At 42.0% G+C, this 18,976-nt stretch overlaps 2 protein-coding genes across 3 annotated transcripts in view; one reads left to right on the plus strand and one right to left on the minus strand.

Moving 5' to 3' along the window:
- Positions 1–18,976, minus strand: part of LOC117817031 (leptin receptor overlapping transcript-like 1) — a 762,389-nt gene that overhangs the window by 240,112 nt on the left and 503,301 nt on the right. The gene's annotated exons all lie outside the window — the stretch shown is intronic.
- LOC117817030 (complexin-2-like) overlaps positions 13,058–18,976 on the plus strand; it is a 71,611-nt gene continuing 65,692 nt past the window's right edge. The window contains exons 1-2 of one of the 2 annotated variants that reach the window (XM_034689474.1): positions 13,058–13,463; positions 14,409–14,527. In XM_034689474.1, coding sequence (XP_034545365.1) covers positions 14,497–14,527 — 31 coding nt within the window. In that variant the 5' untranslated portion in view covers positions 13,058–13,463; positions 14,409–14,496. Of the gene's footprint in view, positions 13,464–13,523; positions 13,896–14,408; positions 14,528–18,976 lie in introns of those variants that run through there. The other variant, XM_034689475.1, reaches the window with a different exon arrangement.

An 18,976-nucleotide genomic window follows, 5' to 3' on the forward strand; every position in this document is an offset into this window, starting at 1 on the left:
CCTCTGGACGGGAAACTGGTGCCGGCAGGACCTCCGGACAGGAACTAGTGCTGACAGGGGCTGCAGGCGAAGAACTCAATTAAAACTTAAACAAAAATCGAACTCCAAAAACAAAAAAGTCTGTTGGGACCGTTACTGGTTGGACCATTCTATCACGGTGTGGAGAAACAAAGGAGGAGGACCCCAAGATGCAGACTTAAAAATAAAACTGATTTAATAATAAGAGAACAAAAGGTACAAACAAACTTATTAAAATATCCAAGAACTGAATCCAAAAGAAAACACTAAAAACTAAACTACTCATCGCTTTGTCATGAAAATAATTGCTTTTTGTTTTGTTGCTTAAAGTTTGTGATTTCTTCTCAGGCGGGAACAAACATGGCTTTGTATGATGGCATTTCCACCGTATGTGACTGTAAATGAACACTTGCAGTGTGTGCAAAAAAGCTGCATAGTCATTGCCTGGTACTTTTCAAAGGAAGCTGTAACTCTCCTGGAGCTCTCTGGAAAAACGCTGACTTCCTTTTCAGGATTACAGCTAGCCTAGCAGACATTATGCAGCTGATCCTGTCAGTATGATAAGCTGAACTAGCTAAGCAACAGCCAAGATTGACTGACACATGCACAATTGAATCAGCATTGAACTTTGACTTGCAGTGCAGTATGGATGTAGGGACACAGAGCTGGAAAACTGGACAGTCCTGGTCAAGCTAGGACATATGGTCACCTTTCATTAGGGCCAAAAATGTATCATCAGTGCAACACCACATAGTTGTACAACAGCAAATCATCTGCATACAAAGACTTTTTCTTCAATGCTGTTTACTGTATTTCTCCTCTGTGGAACTGCTTTGGAAAATAAACCACATCATGAATATCCCTGATCCTGTGATGAGTGGCTGACCGGCCTGGTTTCCTCTTGACATCATGACACAGACCTGCATGACTACATGGCCTGATAACAAACTGGATTGAGATCTCATAGCTGTGTGTTTCAGCTTCTCCTGTCTGTGAGTGTTCATGCTCTGGAAGCTCCCTGCAGAAACGACGATGCTTGTGCATCCCACAATAACTCATCATCGCTTCAACAAAAGGACCCATTCACAGACTCCCACAAGAGCATTAGATTTTTACCAAACCCTCTCTTTCACTTCAAGACAAGGAGCCAATTACACACCCCTCATACACATCTAATAAACTTCACCCCCACACAACTCCCCACGCGCAACACACAAGGGCGCAAAAATGGTTGTTTATCAAATTCCTCTCCAGACTGTGGATGTTATGGAGTGGAGGAGAGGAGAGAGAGAGCATGTTTCACCCAGCAGCCCAGAGAGGTTTGGATGTAATCATGCACTCATTCTCTTGTTGTGGTCCCACTTCTAAAGCTACTCCCAAGAAAGTTTGTTAGATGGAGCTTGTTGGCTTAAAATAACATGCTTTGGGAGCAAGAGGGAGAAATAATTCACAGCTAATGGAGGAAACCCAAAGATTAGTTTGAAGGAACTTTAACAACAAAGTACATATTTTAATAAAGTTAGTTTTTGGGGCTATTTTTGCATGTATTTGATTGGACGTTTGGGAGAAGGAGATTGAGTAATGACGTCCAACCTGCTTTAGTTGTGTTAAGCATTATAGCCTCTGTTCAAAGGGTGCATTCTTTAACCTCTGAGGTAAACTGATGCCCCAAGTTATCCATTGGTATGTTGTATTTAGATGTTTTGCAATCAGAAGTGCTCATGCATGCAATAGACTGAAGATGAAAGGATTGGAAGGGTTAGATAGCACTAAAAGCGGACTTCCACCAGATACGTGTCTGGTCCCTCTCCATGCTCTCTCTTCCTTCAACAACAACCAGCTGCGTTTTCAGAAAGCAGCAGGAATCAGGACCGCCAGACAGCTGGAGTCATGTGAACAAGGTTTTCCTGCGGTAATCACTGAATCAAGGATTCTCCTCCTCCTCCTCTCCTCATCCATGTTGTCTTTATCATCCTCTGAAAACCTCTGACCTGTTGACTCCAGGCCTTGCTCCACTCATCATGTCGGTTTGTTGTTATTCTGAAAATGAACCTGATATTATCACTTTGTTTTGGTGCCTGACTTCCTGTCCCGCTCCATCTGCTCTGTTGAGATTGATGCGTCGTGCTCCGGCATCCGGCAATAGTAGAAGTCTTGTGTATCTGATCCAGAGGGCTCCGACCTGACGGATCAGAGACGCAACCGGAAAGCAACAGAGCGGATCCAGTGGAAGTTAACACATTGACAAGAATAGAAACCTATCAGATCCGTGAAAGATCGGAGACGGACTGGACACAGATCTGGTTACCAGAAAATGCTACTGCAAGCTTGGTTTGCAAGGTGCATTCCTAATTAACTGTAAATGTGACATCAACTGGGATGCAAATTTTGGGAAGCAACATTTGAAACCTCTGGAGGTGTCTTTTTTTAATAAACATTAGCGTTAGGATCATTTCTGGTTTTATTTTCTGGTTTAGGGTTGATCTTAAATCTTGGTTGTTTGCTTTTAAAGCTTTTCCTGTCTTACTTTGCTGAAAATCTACATGTTCAAACTCTGAACCAACCGCTCCTGGATGTGCCTGTAGGCTTAAACCAGGGGCAATCAAACTGTTGTAATTTCTGCCCCAAGGCTTGGGTCCAATTAACAACCTCTGCAAAGCACACACCAAGATCTTACCTTCCAGAGTCGGTGCTTGCAACATGATTTGTTTCGTCAACATTTTTTTTTTTTTGAGCATGTATCTGATTTTCTGAAAACTAATTTACTTCAATATTTGTGATTGCTTGTGAAGCAATTTCAGAAAACACCAGTAAATCAAGGTATTTCATTTCTTCATTCCATCTTTAAAAAATAAAGTAAAACAAACAGTTTCTGTGATTCTAAGGGATAAGATTTCCAATCTTAGGTTTATTGATTTACCGTTTTCACAACACTCTTAATCTTCCAAATTTGAGTTATTACACTGAGAAGATCTTCCAGTAACAGTAATCAAAAATCAACATTGCTTTCTGACTGTGTGTCCACAAAGTTGGCTCTGAAACGGTCGACATTTCATTTGGGAACACACACTTCTGTTGCACCGCCTTGTTCTCATGTTTGTTTGTTTCCCTTGCAGCTTCATGGATCATTACGTCTCAACTATTTTTGGATGGGAAGTGATTTTGAGCGCTTAATTAACTTCTGCTCCCCATCTACAAAAACATCATTAGGTACTGTAGGTTCACTGAAGATGTAAAATAATTTAAAATGGTATCCATCAGGATAATTTATATCTGGATAACAACACAACTGTAATGGCTTCTGTTCAGAATGCATCATGGTGATGTAATTCCTCATTTTCTGCAGGGTAGAAAAACAATCCTCTGTGACTGAAATACTGATAATTCATCCATCATAAATCCACTCTGATCATTGTTGATTTTGTACCCTCTGATTTCAGCCGACACTCTCCCCCTCTGTCACGATGCATCACCACATCTGTCTTCCATTTTCATGTGAATTAAACAGACAACCTCTCATCGCTGAGCCCATTCAACATCATAACTACAGTTCATTTCAGAAGCCCATTTCCTTCCACTGAACATTATCACACATGATTCATTTCCTCGTCATTAGGGGTTGTGGCTGCATGCCGGGATCAAAAAATTAGACGGTAATGGAAAAAATTCTGCAAATACATTTTATATCCTGTACATATCCGTCTAATGCCGTAATTCCCCCTGTAGAGGAGGGATTATCATGACGGCATGCAGAATGGGATTGTCAAATTAATGATAATTTGAGCAATGTGCAACACTGTGGTCCCCTGTTTGACCCAGAAATAATACACGCAGGCAGACTTTAGGGGGAGGAAAATGGATTCCTCAACATTGAAAATGATAGATGAAGTGAAGTTAACAGAAGAAGGTCCACGCCTTCATCACCTCAAGACTCGATTATTGCAATAGCATCCTCTACGGTACACCCAACACCCTCCTCAACAAATTACAATACATACAAAACTCAGCTGCACGCCTCCTCACTCACTCCCGCTCCAGAGACCACATCACCCCAGTCCTCCACAACCTCCATTTGCTTCCCATCCTCTCAAGAATACAGTACAAGATCCTACTCATCACGTACAAAGGCCTCCACAATCTAGCTCCCTCCTACCTCACCGACCTTCTGCAGCCATATAATCCCTCCCGCAACCTCCGCTCCACCAACGCCAACCTCTTCACCCCTCTCACCAAACCCAAGCACCGAACCTGAGGGGACAGGGCCTTCTCTGTCGCTGCCCCCACCCTCTGGAACTCTCTCCCCCAACACCTCAGATTCTCTCCCTCACTCACCAAATTCAAATCCGGACTCAAAACACACCTTTTTACAAAGGCTTTTAAACTATAATTGATTGATTTTTTCTTGTTTTGTTTTATTTTGCTGCCTTGCTTTTCTTTGCTTGTTTTTTCACTGTTTTCCTTTCCTTTGCTTTTCTATTGTATAATTTTATTTTCCTGTAAAGCGCTTGGAGAATCTTTTAAAGCGCTTTTATAAATAAAATGTATTATTATTATTATTATTAAGGTGGTTTCTGTGTCACCGGGCTTCTTTTCTCAAGCTGACAAGTCCTTTGGACCTTGCAGGAGGTTCAGAGCAGGACACATTTGTTTAGCAAGTATAATATCCAAGAGACTCTTTCTTCAACTACTTAAAAGTACAGTTTTCACACATTTACAAATGAAGTCCCGATCTATCCTGGGAGTGTGTGGCCTCTCTGCAAGGATGCATGAGTCTGCTTTACAAAAATAAAACAACTGGCACTCTAATCATGAATTTAAAGATGAATTGCATGATGAATTACTGACGCACCTCTGCTCAGAGTCTTCATTAGTGTTTGAGATGTAATGAGGGCAGATGTTTGATTTGAAACACATCCAGTGCTCATGTTTATCAGAGTTTATATATCATCCAGTGCATAAAAAACTCAACTTCAACCAGCTAAAACAGATTAGGCATTGCTGCTTAATGGTCTGTGAGAAAAGCTCAGTTTGATTTATATTTGCAGCTTCTCCAATCAGAAAGAATATCACCTCACAGGATTGTGTTGCTAAGCACAATTACCCAAAATCTATGTTTAGGTTGCATGGCAACATTAGCTGGCTGTCGGTACAACACATTGCCTGGAGGCAAAAGGAAATACGTGACTGTTGCTTCTTCAGATTTAAAAACAGATATCTTTGAATGATGGTTCTTGGACAGAGGAGAGGTGTAGGAGAGCTCAAGAAGTAGTTCCTGCCCAGCCTGTGTAATCTTAACGGAATTGATCCTTCTGTGGACAAACTATCAGATTACTCTGACATGAAGGAGCAATTACGTTCTCATTGCAAAGGCTCTGAGGGTACATTCGTCTCTGTGTCTTGCTCTTGCTTTCCCTCTGGCCAGAGTGAGCTGTCAGGCTCGAGAGGTGATAGAGTATGAGGGCTGCATTTGTAGAGTCAATGCCAACTCTGGTTTCAATCGCTGGCGTTGCTGAGATTGATTTCTTGACTCCAAAGTATGCAGCCCCCAAAAGATAGATCTGCTTAGGACTGGTCCCATTCTGAGGATGTCCTTGAATATGTAAATTCAAGAAATCTGATCCCACAGGACTAAAATAATGAATGTTTCCAGGCATCCTGTCCTCCATAAAATTACTTCTTTATCACTTTTATATCTCTAACTGTCCTCTTTACAGGGTTGTTGATGCTAAGTGATGTTCCCCAGTGACTCATACAGATGCTCAAAGTTCCTTTTAGAAGTGTACTAGGCCTCCAATATTAACCTACCTTTGGCAATGTATGATACTCTGGATAGGGATTCCTGGAACATCAATGTTTGTGTCCTGTGAGAAACCACGAGTCCATCATTTGTACCCAAACCATCACCAGTGCTAAAAAGGAGACCTGTCCTGCAAGGGCCATCTTTGAATGACAGGAAGTCAGCCTTTCTGAAGCCAACTGGTGTAACACAACACAGTTTTCATCGAGTGGGATGTACAACATTTGTCAGGTGGTGATATGGCCTTTGAATCCTGCCTTAGTCTCTTCTCACATAGCTAACTGATTGCTGTGGCTGAGCTGATAACCTCAAATTTGTTTAAAAAGCTGCCAACACAACAAACTCATCAAACACTGCAAAACCTCATGCCCTTGACCGGTTCTTCTCTGCCCAGTTTGCAGAAATGTCAACTCAGCTTGGCCCTCACTAGCCCTCCTGTCTTTGTGCATTATAAATTGGATTAAGGGCACAACATTTCCTCCTTATATAGGGCTTATTTGACACAAACACATGTAAGACAAATTGATTGATGATAACAGGTTGCATAACTACCAAGGCCACACGATTTTGTGACCACAGCAGATCCATGGGGCTTTATCCTTCCTCCTTCACCATAAAAACCAGAGCTCAGAGAGGCTTCTGATTCTGCTGAAGTGGAAGAAAACACCTCATCGTGGATCACAATGAGGCCTTTGGGTGGCAAACAGTTGCCCTGTTGAACAATTTGGTTTTATTGTGAATAAAAGATCCTTAATTCCAAAGCAGCACTTCATGGTGAGCAATTTAATAATGCAGGCTCAGTGAATGTGAATACATATTAATAAAGCTTAATTTCCTCGAGGTTTATGAACCAATAAAGAACAACAACACCAAAGGGACTGACCTCGCAGGGTTTGTGTGTCTGTAATCATCTTTGGTAAAGCTTCAGAATCTGAGTATTGGCTTTATTCACAGAATCTGTAAAGTGCAGCTTCCTGAAATCGATCAGTTTCATTTCTTGATTTGTCTGCTGGAGGCCATATGTGTGAAACATCAAGGCTAACAAAACCTCTAAGAGTTTACATTAATGGGATTTGATGCTTATCTGGGGATCAATTTTAGTCCCTGCAAGGTTTTCCATATCATATGTTACCCAGGATTTCTGGCCACGCTTTTCTGCCACCTTACATCGGACTTTCACCAGATACATGTCCGGTCCGGCTCCGTGTTCTCTAGTCCGTCAACACCCACTGACTGAGTTTTCAGAACGGAGCACAGAGCAGGACCGCCGGACAGCTGGAGTCATGTAACTGATGTTTTCCCGCAGTAGTTACTGAATCAAGGATTCTCCTCCTCCTCCTCTCCTCATCCATGTTGTCTTTCTGGTCCTCTGAAAACCTCTGACCTGTTGACTCCAGGCCTGGCTCCGCTCATCATGACTTTGGTTTGTTGTTGTAGTTAAGTGAAATACGATCTGGTGATAACACAGAGTGTTTTATTCTGAAAATTAACCCGATGTTTTCATTTTGTTTTGGTGAAACCTGACTTCCTGCCCCACTCCATCTGCTCTGTTGAGATTGATGCATCATGCTCCGGCACCCTGCAAACATAGAAGTCTTGCGTCTCTGATCCAGAGGGCTCTGACCTGCCGGTTCAGAGACACACCTGGAACACAACGGAGCGGATCCAGTGGAAGTTAACTCATTGACTAGAATAGAAACCTATCAGCTCTATTGCCGTGACGGATTGGAGAAGGACCAGACATGAATCTGGTGGAATTTGGCTGTTACCCATTTCTCAGACCCTTATCAACAACCTGAGAGCATAAAAAAATATAAAGGTAAAAACCACAACATGGACACCCTTTTTAAATTAGGTCTGTCAGATGATAAGGGTATTTAAAAATCTGATCATCCAGTAATGGCTCTAGGAGGAAACCTAGTACATCATATCATGATATGAGCCATCTACACACTGCTGTACTTGATGGTCAGAAAATATTATTCTTTATTTCATTCTTTCGCTTCTTGGGGGAAAAAAATGGCAAAAAAAAACAGTAAAACAAACACCAACAGTAACCAGCGTTAGCCCTCATCCTCTTACCTCTATGTCAGACAATTCATCCCCTGGGGAAATGTGTGGGCTGATCACGGATCAACAACCACACGGAGGAATAAATTCATTCTGTCGATGGCGTCTCCAGCACTTTGGCTGTGGAAGGCCATATGGGATCTTCTTATGTCAATAAGTCAGTGCAGGCATTACTGCTCCTCCTGCACCATCGGCCAAATGTGAACCATCAAGTATGTTGTGTTTGGATATGGAAAGACTGAAAAGTAGAGGAGAAAACAGCCCTTTAAATGAGACCTGCATCCCCTATATGCCAGAGGAGTATATATGAGACAGAGAGATGAGTGTATGATGGTATATGTGCTCTTGTGCTCTGTCATTGCATCTGAAGTGCACCTGGGGTGAAGCGGGGTTTTCATTTTGTTGCTCTTTTATCTGTCTGACCTCTGAGGGATATGAGGTTTGAAGCATCTCAGGTGGACTCAAATGAGGGCAAACACTAGAGTTTGAACCTGCAGCTTCTGTTAGGATTTCAAAGAACAGTTTTTTATTGCAGAGATTTATATCAATGCATGTTTTGGTTTTAAATCTGAATGTTCAGAACAAGCGGTTCATTTAGTTACCTCAGCAGTGACAACTAACACCTGAGGCTGTTCACTCTAAAGCATAGTCTGTGTGTAAGAAGACTACAGGCCAATGTGGCTGGTTGGTATGCAGACCACAGTTTTAAGCACACTTTGGCCGTTGGCATTTCACCAAATGCTGGTTATGAGAAAGAACGCAGGTGTACGATATTGGCTTCACTTACAGGTCTGCAGGTTCATACAGTGTCATGCTGTACACGCTCCATGCATACAGTTACAGAAACATGATCATTAAGATTGATCTGAAGACATGATCAAATAAAAATAATGATAAATCTCATTGGCATGCAATATTGCAATGACAGTAATGGCTTCAAAAGAAATCACTTAATGTGAGTTACTATTGATCCCAGCTCCTGATCAATAGTCATCTCAGAGGCTGATGGAGAGAACGAATGGAGGCTCTCTGGTGGACACACAATGACCTCTCTGCTTTGGTCAATAGCCATCCTGGGAGGAGACCTGTGGCATCAGCAATACTGCAGTTTGACAAGCTAGGCTAATAGAAATGAATGGTGAGCACCTTCAGAGGCATGCATACATTTCGGAACAGTTTAAGGGGATTTATGGGAGCATGTGAGTCACAGCTCCTATCACAAGATCCATTCATGTTGGGGTTTTTTCTGAGGCTGCAAAAATAATAGATAGATGTTGCTCTTTGATTTATCAAAATAAGCCAGTAGCTTCATCTTATAAAAGGCATGTCTTCTCCTTCTGACATTACATTATTTGCATTTTGTCCCTAAGAAAAATCAAGCAAACTAAATAAAAACAAGATTTTTTTCTGTATAATTCTCTGTTCCACTTCGAACATTGTACAATAGCTCTATTCAGGTCAATCTTTTGCTCTTTGTGCTTGACTTTTACGGTTAATTTCAGTCAGTTCAGCTGCTTAACTCAAGCTTCATATATGTGTGTAATTGCAGTTAATTCATATGACTCGTGTGTATCTCAGTGGGAGCTACAGAACAGCAGAAATACCTCGCTGGAGTATTTGAGGAAGGCTATTTTCCAGAGTTCAGCAACCTTTTGTTCCCAATGTTCCTCACATGAAGTGAACAGGGTGAGTTCAAGAGAGAGCAGGGATTCAAATTCTCCACATGGAGCCTAATTCCAACATGTCAAGTTAAAATAGTGAACAGTGAACGGCTCCCCGAAGCTGGCATGATTTTACAGAGGAATCATTTAACCAAAGAACACTGGCAAAAGCTGAATGGGAGGATAAATGAGACACAGCTCAGAGGGGGGAAGATGAGAAATTTTAGTGTCACAGCTTTGCATAAATTTGCAGAACAAATTATGAATCAGGATAAAGTTTAATTCTGTATTATGTTTGGTGTCACAGACAAGCTCAACGTTACAGGTTAAATCCTCCTACAAGAGATCCAGATAGGATAGTTTAATAAAAAAAGTCATGCAATGAGAACAAAGGGTCTCAAATAAGGACTGAAACAAGCTCATACAATCATACCTGAGCAACACTCCTTCTTGCTAGATGCATCCATGTTTTGATATTCTGTTTAAACTCCAAAAAACATTCATAAATCATTTTTTCATTCACCTTCATGATACCAAAAATCTAATTTTGTACATCAGATGTTAGTTTTTTTTATTAATTTTCATGTACCAATCATGAAACTGTCTTTTGTCTTCATGTGAGTGTTGCAACAAATGGAGAAGTATATCATACAGCATGTACAGTATGTGTCTATAAAGAAGAGTGTAGGAGTCTGCCTCTCCAAGCTCTCAAATCCAGATCCAGAGGAAGTCAGAGAAGCTGCTTCGAACCTTTAATAAAATCGGCATTACAGAAGATGAGTTGCTCTACCTTGGAGTCGACCCTGCACCCAGTGTGTAGTCGACATCCAATATTCAAGATAAGCTAAGATAAGCTGTGGTACAGATATCTCTGTAAAAACCCCAGAGTAAAATAAAAACGGCTTATGTGTAACTTTAGTGTTTCAGGGTCAGTTTGTTGGTCATGGTTATGTTCTACTTTTTGATTTGAAAGTTTTGTAGCATCATTATAAACTTTAAATCCCTAAACCATTCAGTTTGACCTTTAATTTAACCAAAACAATGATCTGACACTGAAATTGTGACAGCCTGCAGAGATAACTTATTTAACTGTCTGGTAGTCAATCCAGTCACTTTGTTTCATTCACTCTTCAAAAAGCAACATCTTTGCACCATATCTTGCAAGATTTACTTCCTTAAGATTTCCAGTCCCTTACTGCATGCAGAGAGTCTTTGGTCAGGCACTCTTCTTCTGCATCCACCTTCAAAGACAGGGTTGTCAGTCTACACAGAGTCATGTTGGGTAGAAAGGTACTCATTCAACATTGGTAGTCAGCTCACACACCATCCCTCATCCCTATTCCCCAGGAATAACCTACGTGTTGAGGTGGCGGTCTGCCTTTCATTGTTAGACTGCTTAGATTAAGACTGCTCAATGTATCAACAGCCTTTAAGAACAAACTCAGGGTAGAGCCCTGTGTTTCTGTATGTATATGTTAACAGTTTCTATTATGTTGTCCTTCTAAGACTTTCTGTTTAGTTTTGTCCACCATGAAGGATTTGATTATATTATAATAGACATAGTTAAAAAAAACATACAAATAAATAATAATAATAATATAGTAAAAACATGTCATTGATGGTTGAAACCAATATGTACATTTCAAATAGTATAAAAAAAAATTCCCACAGTCCTACATTTTGTTGTCTTTGTTAAATATCATATCAATAATCCACCGCCACCATTTGTAAATATATTTGCTCACTTGTGAGGGTTAAAGAGTGATCCAGCAGTGTTGAAGGGTTTGCAAGCATGCTTTGTTGGACTTAGCGATTTGTCCTGCAGACTTTTTGTTCAAACCCTCAAAGCCAAAGGTGAGTCAGTTTCTCCAGCAGAGACCTTTAACTGTTGTTGCTACTCTTTGCCTTGCAGCATTTCCTTTGACCAATGAACAGAAATTCATTGGTAAAACCAGATAAGGACAACTGCTGGTTAAAATCAAACTTTGACTCTGAACAATGAGTAAGAGAAGGATTTCATAACCAGAATTCCAAAACATAAGTTGCAACACAGTAAAACGTTGATAAAAAACAGATTAGCCAAGCCAAGTCAGACTGTCAGCTTTGATTGTATTCCATTAAAGACAATATGAGAACAAGATATAGCAATGCTAAGCCTGACTTCTTCTAACTTCAGGCTAAGATACAGAATTGTGGCTTCTTTCTTTAATTCATGTTTCATTGCAGTGATGTACCGGGGCAAGTATGCAACATCTCACCCTTTAACAAAACAAACAAGTCCTTGAACTCATTCAACCACAGAGACTTTTACTTCCTGCAAAATTATGTTGCAGTTAGTTTTAAGAAAAGGCAGTTTTAGGTTTAATCCATCAACAACTTGTGTGTTAGTTACCTTTGTGAGTTAGGATGCAGCATCAGACTTCAATCCCAGTTTCCAAGATGAAGGTCCAAAAACCTGCACTCCAAATGAACTCTTTTGCATTTCACATCATGTAAACTGAGTTTCACCTTGCCTCTGGTCATCAGAAAAAAACTTCTAATTGTTCACTTCCAGCTCTTCCATTCCTTCACTGTTTTTTTCTTTCTTTGCTTCATCTCTATGTCGATGACCTCCACTACTCTCTCACTCTCCTTCTTCCTCCACACGGCAGCTATTGGTTGAAAACATGAGAGTTTCTCTACTGTGTTTTCTGATACTACTGAACATAAGACATCAGGATTGCATCGATCAAAAACATGCATTATTGAAAAGTATGGAAATATTGAGCATTTGGCACAACACAGTCCTGCACAGCAGAGAATGGAGATGCTGACAGGTCAGACACAAAACATGAGCAAACTGCACTGAGCTGCAAAACTTCCTTCAACCATAAATATGGGTCTTAACAAGCAGTTGCATGATCTACCCAGAAAAATGCATGCCATTACAAGACACCTCTATGCCATATATCACCCCTGTGTGTAGCAGTGTTAATAATTCCACATACATGCCACATTGGAGCTACCTGAGCCCCCACTCTCTGATGTGACCTTGGACAAGAACAGACCAAGCCGGTGTTGTTTTGCCCTTGACACTAACAATGCCTTTCTGCAACCCTGATGTCTTCATGTGAAGGAGAACATCATCACAAACAGTATAACACAGAACCATGTGGAGGAAGAAAGAGGAAGCTCTGGAATTTCTCATAGCAACATCACAGGCTCCCCTGAGCAACACATTGTGATTCCTCACATCACCTCCATCTCCTGCCTGCAAAGTGGACGTGTGACACGTTAAACAAGGCGGTGTATAAGACATCCAGGTACATCATATTTACCCCATCACATCCCTGTTATATCCTGCTCTACCGTTTTAAGAGAGTCCCCTGCATGGAAGGGGGGCGGGGTGAGCGTCAGGGCTGAATAATTGATCTCTCTCTCTCTCTCTCTCTCTCTCTCTCTCTCTCTCTCTCTCTCTCTCTCTCTCTCTCTCTCTCTCTCTCTCTCTCTCTCTCTCTCTCGGTCAGGAGGACGTTTGTGGGACGTTTCTCTCCCTCCATCCTCTCCATGCAAGCCAGTCGCTCCTTCCCATCGCGGTGTGAACGACAACAGATTCACCCTCCGTAAACCACCACCCTCTACTCCTCCTCTTCCTCTCTACGTGTGAGTGTGTAAGAGAGAGTGTGTGCAGGAAGACGAAGCAGTACCAGCACCACCACCACCACCACAACCACCACCACAACCACCACCAAGGACGTCCCCTCTTTTTTCCTTCCAGCCCCGGGAGCCGGAGATGCAAGGGACGAGCAGTTAGATAAGCTCTGCTGTTGGAGAACTTGGTTGTTGGGCTTGTGCTTCATCTGAAGAAGCTGTGCTCTCTGCTTCCTGTTCGCTGTGTAAAGTGTGTGAGGAGGATTCCAGCCTGTCGCCGGACGGAGGTAAATGGATGCATGATGCTGCTGCTTCAGTGCGATTCACGGGTTCTGATGGGGGGAGCTATCCACTCGAGGTGGTGCTGAAAACAAGGAAGTGCATGTGCATGATCTCTGTGTCTATCTTTGCATGCACACACATATCGATCCTGGAACATATGTAGTGCATGTGTTGCTGTTACGATGCATGTATCAGCCTGTATTGTTGCCTAATTAACGCACTGTATATACGAGAGGCTTTCCCTGTGCCGGAGTGGGATGGCTGATGTGTTCACTGTCCCTCCAATGGAAGGATGGAAAGTTTCACCACATGATCTAGAAAATAACACAGCTTGGGGTTTGGTCCACATGCATGTCAACACACCGTCCTGCCTCGCACCGTGCACTTTCGGCAAACTCGCTCTGCCTCATACAGGTTAATCCTCATTGTCGTGACAGGTACTCCCAGTACCAAACACACACACACACACACTCCGAGATTCTTGAAACAAATTGCCACATTTTGCATGGACATTTTGAGCCAAAGCTGCTGATTTGGTGTGTAGATTTTAAATTTCAAGGCGTCTTTTCTGTGACCTCTGTTGTGCACAGGTTGTGTTTGAACCATTGACCTTGGTGTCCTTCAGTCGGTGCATTGGAGAGACATGCCCAGCTCGAAAAAAACCTGATTCTTTGTGTCTGTTTGGCTCCATGCATGCTGTGACTGAAGCTAAATTCAGCCACGTAGAAATAATTTCTGCAAATCCTTTAAATAATTGATGGGTCGCGTGTCTGTAGTAGCCTGCTCTAGAATGAATCCGTCGTGACCTCCTTACCCTGTAATGGCTTTCTAAAGTCCTGATCAGTGCTCCTGCAAAGCAAAGGCACTACCTTTGCTGTCTTGTTGATACTTTTCAGGATAATTATGGATTTTCGAGAATAAGTAAGTTTTTTTGTCATTTTCATTTTCAGATCTGGCAACAAAGGACTTCTACTTTTCCGTGTCTATTGAATGTAACATCGCTGAGACAAAGAAGGCAGGGAATTAAAAGCCATCATCATGAATTTCGTTATGAAACAAGCGTTGGGAGGTAAGAGCAAGCTTTATTTCTACTGTTTTAGTGTGATTTGAGCTCACTATGTGTGTGTGAGTGTGTGTGTGAGCTTGATGTGCTCTGCTTTTTCTCCAAACTTCAGACTCCTGGATATACATCTTTCATATGACTCCTCAAATCCCTCCCCCTCCACACTCTTTGGTGTTTTTGAGCGTTTCCCTGCACATCTGCTGCACATTTGGTCCCTGAGGCGCACTGAGCAGAACAGCTTACTGCTACAGGTTTATGTTGTATAAGGTGGACTGAACCGTTCTGGCCAGGGGGGCATTTCACGTTCCAGTGTGTGCCACCTGCTTACAAAGAGGTGTTAGAGCAGGTCTCTGCTGTGGCTCAGTCTTCCCATTAATCAGCCTGTGATGGTGCATCTGACTGGACGCTGCAGCGACTCTTATCTCCACGTGCTGAGTACACATTTTCTACCTGAAGAGGAGAAAAGATAATCAAAGCTGAATCTAATCTTCAATAATTTCATTCCCACTCGTAGGCATGTGAATGACTTTCTAATTGCTTGTGCTGCAGAGGCAAAGGCTCCCCGGACATGAGATTATCATAACAGAGTAATGAATTTTGAAGGAGTGTGAACCTGTTATCATGTATGAATATGCAGATGGTGCAGTGAAGGTGAAAGGGCCTCGATGGTTTTCACACAGCAGAGAAGCAGTGAAGGTGATTTGTCTGAAGTGGGGCTCTGAGAGTAAATGTTTGCAGCCCTGGTCTGCTGTTGTTGGTTTCTTCAGAATATGGTCCCCAAGCACAGTAGAACTTAAACAGTAGCCTGAGAGTGACTACTAAAAAGGTGGAAGTCAAATGAGACAATAAGGTTAATAAGTCGTTTAGGCTAGAACTCAGGGGTGATGAATGTGACAAACAATTCATCCAAGAGACCAGAGTTTGAATCACTTAGAGTACAGTCTTTAAAGTAAAGCCTCAGCTACTGTCTCTTTAAGCCCCAGGACTCTGGGAGCCTCCTCCACTGATGCCATGCTACAAAGTTGTCTTCCTGTATTTGAAATGACAAATCATAAAGTATATGGCCATTTTGGACCCAAGCAACAAAGAACAGAGCAAGACATTTCTGCCTGGTACATTTTAAATGTATTATATGCCATTTGAAGGAGATTCAGCAATTTTCGATTTCACAAATTGAGCACTTCTAATGTCCCTCTTTTGGTTCTTGAGTGACTTTTCAAACAAGCCGCTCAGAGCAGTCTTTGGTCTTATCCTGGAATTACTCTAACACACATTCAACTCACATTATGAAACTTTTCTAGCATTTAGTTTTTTTGTTTGTAAAAGATGAAAAAGCATAACACCATGTCATTAACTTTGCATACGTAGCGTCACCTACATTAGTCTTTTAATTCTACGAGAACAACAGGAATGTTATTCTTCCTCAAAACACAATCATTTACAACACTTTATCTTTTAGTTTTGTCGTCTAAACCAAACCATAGTCATCTTACAGTAAAATCTGCACATAATGTTTGTCCCATTGTGCAGAACACGTGATTCATGCAGTCAGGGTGTCAAGTAAGTAAGATTTATTTATAAAGCACCTCTCAAGAACAGAGGTCACAAGGTGCTTTACAACAACAACAAAAGAAAAACGTTAAAAGGCAAAACAGAGATTTCAATTAAATACAAAAACATGACATAAAAACAGACAGATTAAACAACGGCAAGTCTAAACAGAGAGGTCTTCAACTGCTTTTTGAACCTGTCAACAGTGTCAACAGTTCTCAGTTCCAGAGGGAGACTGTTCCAGAGTTTAGGAACACCAACCTGGAAAACTGAGTCCCATTTATTTTTTAACCTGGTACAAGGCACAACCAATAAACCTTGATCAGAGGACCTCAGAGTCCTGCCGGAGTTATATGGCTTCAGCAGCTCCTTAATGTAGACTGGAGCCTGACCATTGAGCGCTCCAGGGTCTTTGAGACCAGAGGAATAATTGATGAAGGGTCATCTCCATGAGGGATTCGCTTTATATACAAAACATCAATACTTATTTACATCAGAATCAGTCAACATAACTGATCATCATACAATTTGGAAGCATTGTTTATTAAGTACCTTATTATTAAGCTCTGAAATGCTTGACAATATTATTTACCAATTGCAAATTGACACTTATCAAGCTTGATCCTAGATTAAGTTCTTTAAACCATCAAGTCTTGGTTGCCTTTTGTCATTTCAAGTCTATTTGCACCAAAGAGAGGAAGCCATGAAGCAACCTGACATCACATGATTTAGGAGCAAAAGTAAGATTCAAGAGTCTGCGCTCGTTTTTTATATTATTAAGATTAAAGACGAGCATTGGTAACCAAACATGGTTAAAATTGTGAACCCTGTATTTAAAAAAGCACCAATGTTTGGATGATGTGTAGCACAGGAGTCAGAACTCCATCAAACACTGGTATGTTGCTTTAAGGCTGCTGGGCTCTGTGGCTGTGTTCTCTGTGTTTGTTTGTGTCAGGTAGAGTAGCTCATCATGTATTTACATGCGTGTGAGTGCCTGTTTTTACTGCCGGTGGGTGTGTTAGTGGGAGTCCTGAAGAGCTACGTCTGCCCACCACCGGACTCGCACAAAGCTCCTCGTCAACAAAGACGACGAGTTAAAAGCGTCTGAATAAAAAAGACATTTCACACATGAGGAGAAGCAGGCAGTTTGTGCCAAGGTCTTCACCTTCAGCTGAGTATTTCTTTCCGTCTTGGGGAGCGAGTTTTTCCGTTTCTTCTTAAAGAGTAATGAGTTTTCAGTGTGCAGTGGATTAGCTGTGGGCTATTATCTCACTCCTCTCTCTGTGAAGAAACTCACACTCCATCTGCTCCCATGAAGGCTGTGATTTGTATTCTGTGTGTTTTTTACAGTGAGGAGCGAGGTCGTGTTGCTTGTCACCCAGAGCGCGTACATCTCCATCACCCATGATCCTTTCAGGCTTTAATATGCAAGTCATTGACATAAAGAAATCATGTCAGGGACCCCTGGAAGACGGCTCATCTGGGGGATACATTCTTCACTGGCATATTAGAACAGACCATCTGGTTGTTTTCTGTATTCTTTCAGCTTGTTCACCACTGGTCATGCAAATTTTAAGCGTCGCTGCACACAGACAAATCATATTCCTACATTTTAATGCCTGTCTGTTGAGCTCAGCGAGGAAGGGTCAGAGGTGCAACCTATTGCAAGAACTGGAAACCATGCAAGGTGAGAGGGGGTGATTTATGGGGCATGACATCATTCGAAGTGCTCGTAAATACAGGAAGACTTTCTCACCTCCTTCTCTCTGTGGAATTGTGTCCCCAGCTCTTCTTCTCTTTCCCTCTCCTCCATCTTCTTCCTCTGGCATGTCTGGCCTTGGTGGAGGAGGAGGAGGAGGTGGAGGAGGAGAAAGAGGGAGAATGAGGTGTAGGAGGAGATGAAAAGTGACAAATTGATCTTTAAAACTGGGTGTTATATCATCAGCGGCTGAAGGCAGAGGTTGTAAAGTCTCACTGCACTCTCGGCCCACAGAAGCTGTAATCTCCGTTTAATGGGAGATGTTTCTGTCCTCTGTGGCCCTGCAGTTTCTCCCTCTTTATGTCCATTCAGGCCCTTATTTAGCACCCTTTTCTCAAGTCAGTCCCCCTCCTCCTTCCAACCCTTTTCATCCTCTGTTATGTTTCCTTTCACCTTTACCCTCTCTTCTTTAACTCCACCACTCTTTCTTATCCCGCCAGGCTTTTCCATCCTTCAATTCTAAATTTCTCTCCCTGTCTTTACTCCCTCCACCCTTTGACGTTTACAGTAAATCTTGAGGGCGAGGCAAGGAAACCTCAATCAGGCAGCCAGAGGGGAAACCGGGGAGTGTGATTCAGTGTTTGCTTGTGTGTGGCAAAAGAGAGAGAGAGAAGGAGGGAGCGTGTGTCGGGTGGGACTTTAGGAGTCAGCTTCAGTTACATTCATTTATACTGTAAATATAAATATGAGTGTTTGGGGGTAGGAAAGCATCATCAGAGAAAGAAGATGCTGAGACAAACGCACAACAAAGCAAGGAAAACTGAAGTGCCAGAACAAAATATCATGATCAAGGCTGCTAACAAACAAAGCATGCATGCTTAAGCATACATGCACAAGTAGTCTTAATCAGTGCTACTGACACCCACATCTCGCAAGACAGTGCAGCCTGCAGCCGAGCCTTGTGCACACACACCGTGGACGCACATGCAAACATTCTGTAAGAAGGCAAACTTCTGTGCATCAACAGAAGCAGCTTTGTTTAATAAGAGCGTATATCCTGCAGAGCATTGGGAGAGGACGCACATAAACAGTGAGTCAGTCTACAGAAGAGTCACACTGCTGTCAATCAACCCTAAAAACTGCATTCCTCTCTGTTACTTGCTTGTCAGAGCTCCATTCTCTTTGCAAACAGACAGAGTTAAAGC

This window comes from Notolabrus celidotus, chromosome 8 (genome assembly GCF_009762535.1).
Source record: "Notolabrus celidotus isolate fNotCel1 chromosome 8, fNotCel1.pri, whole genome shotgun sequence".
Classification (NCBI taxonomy): Eukaryota; Metazoa; Chordata; class Actinopteri; order Labriformes; family Labridae; genus Notolabrus; species Notolabrus celidotus.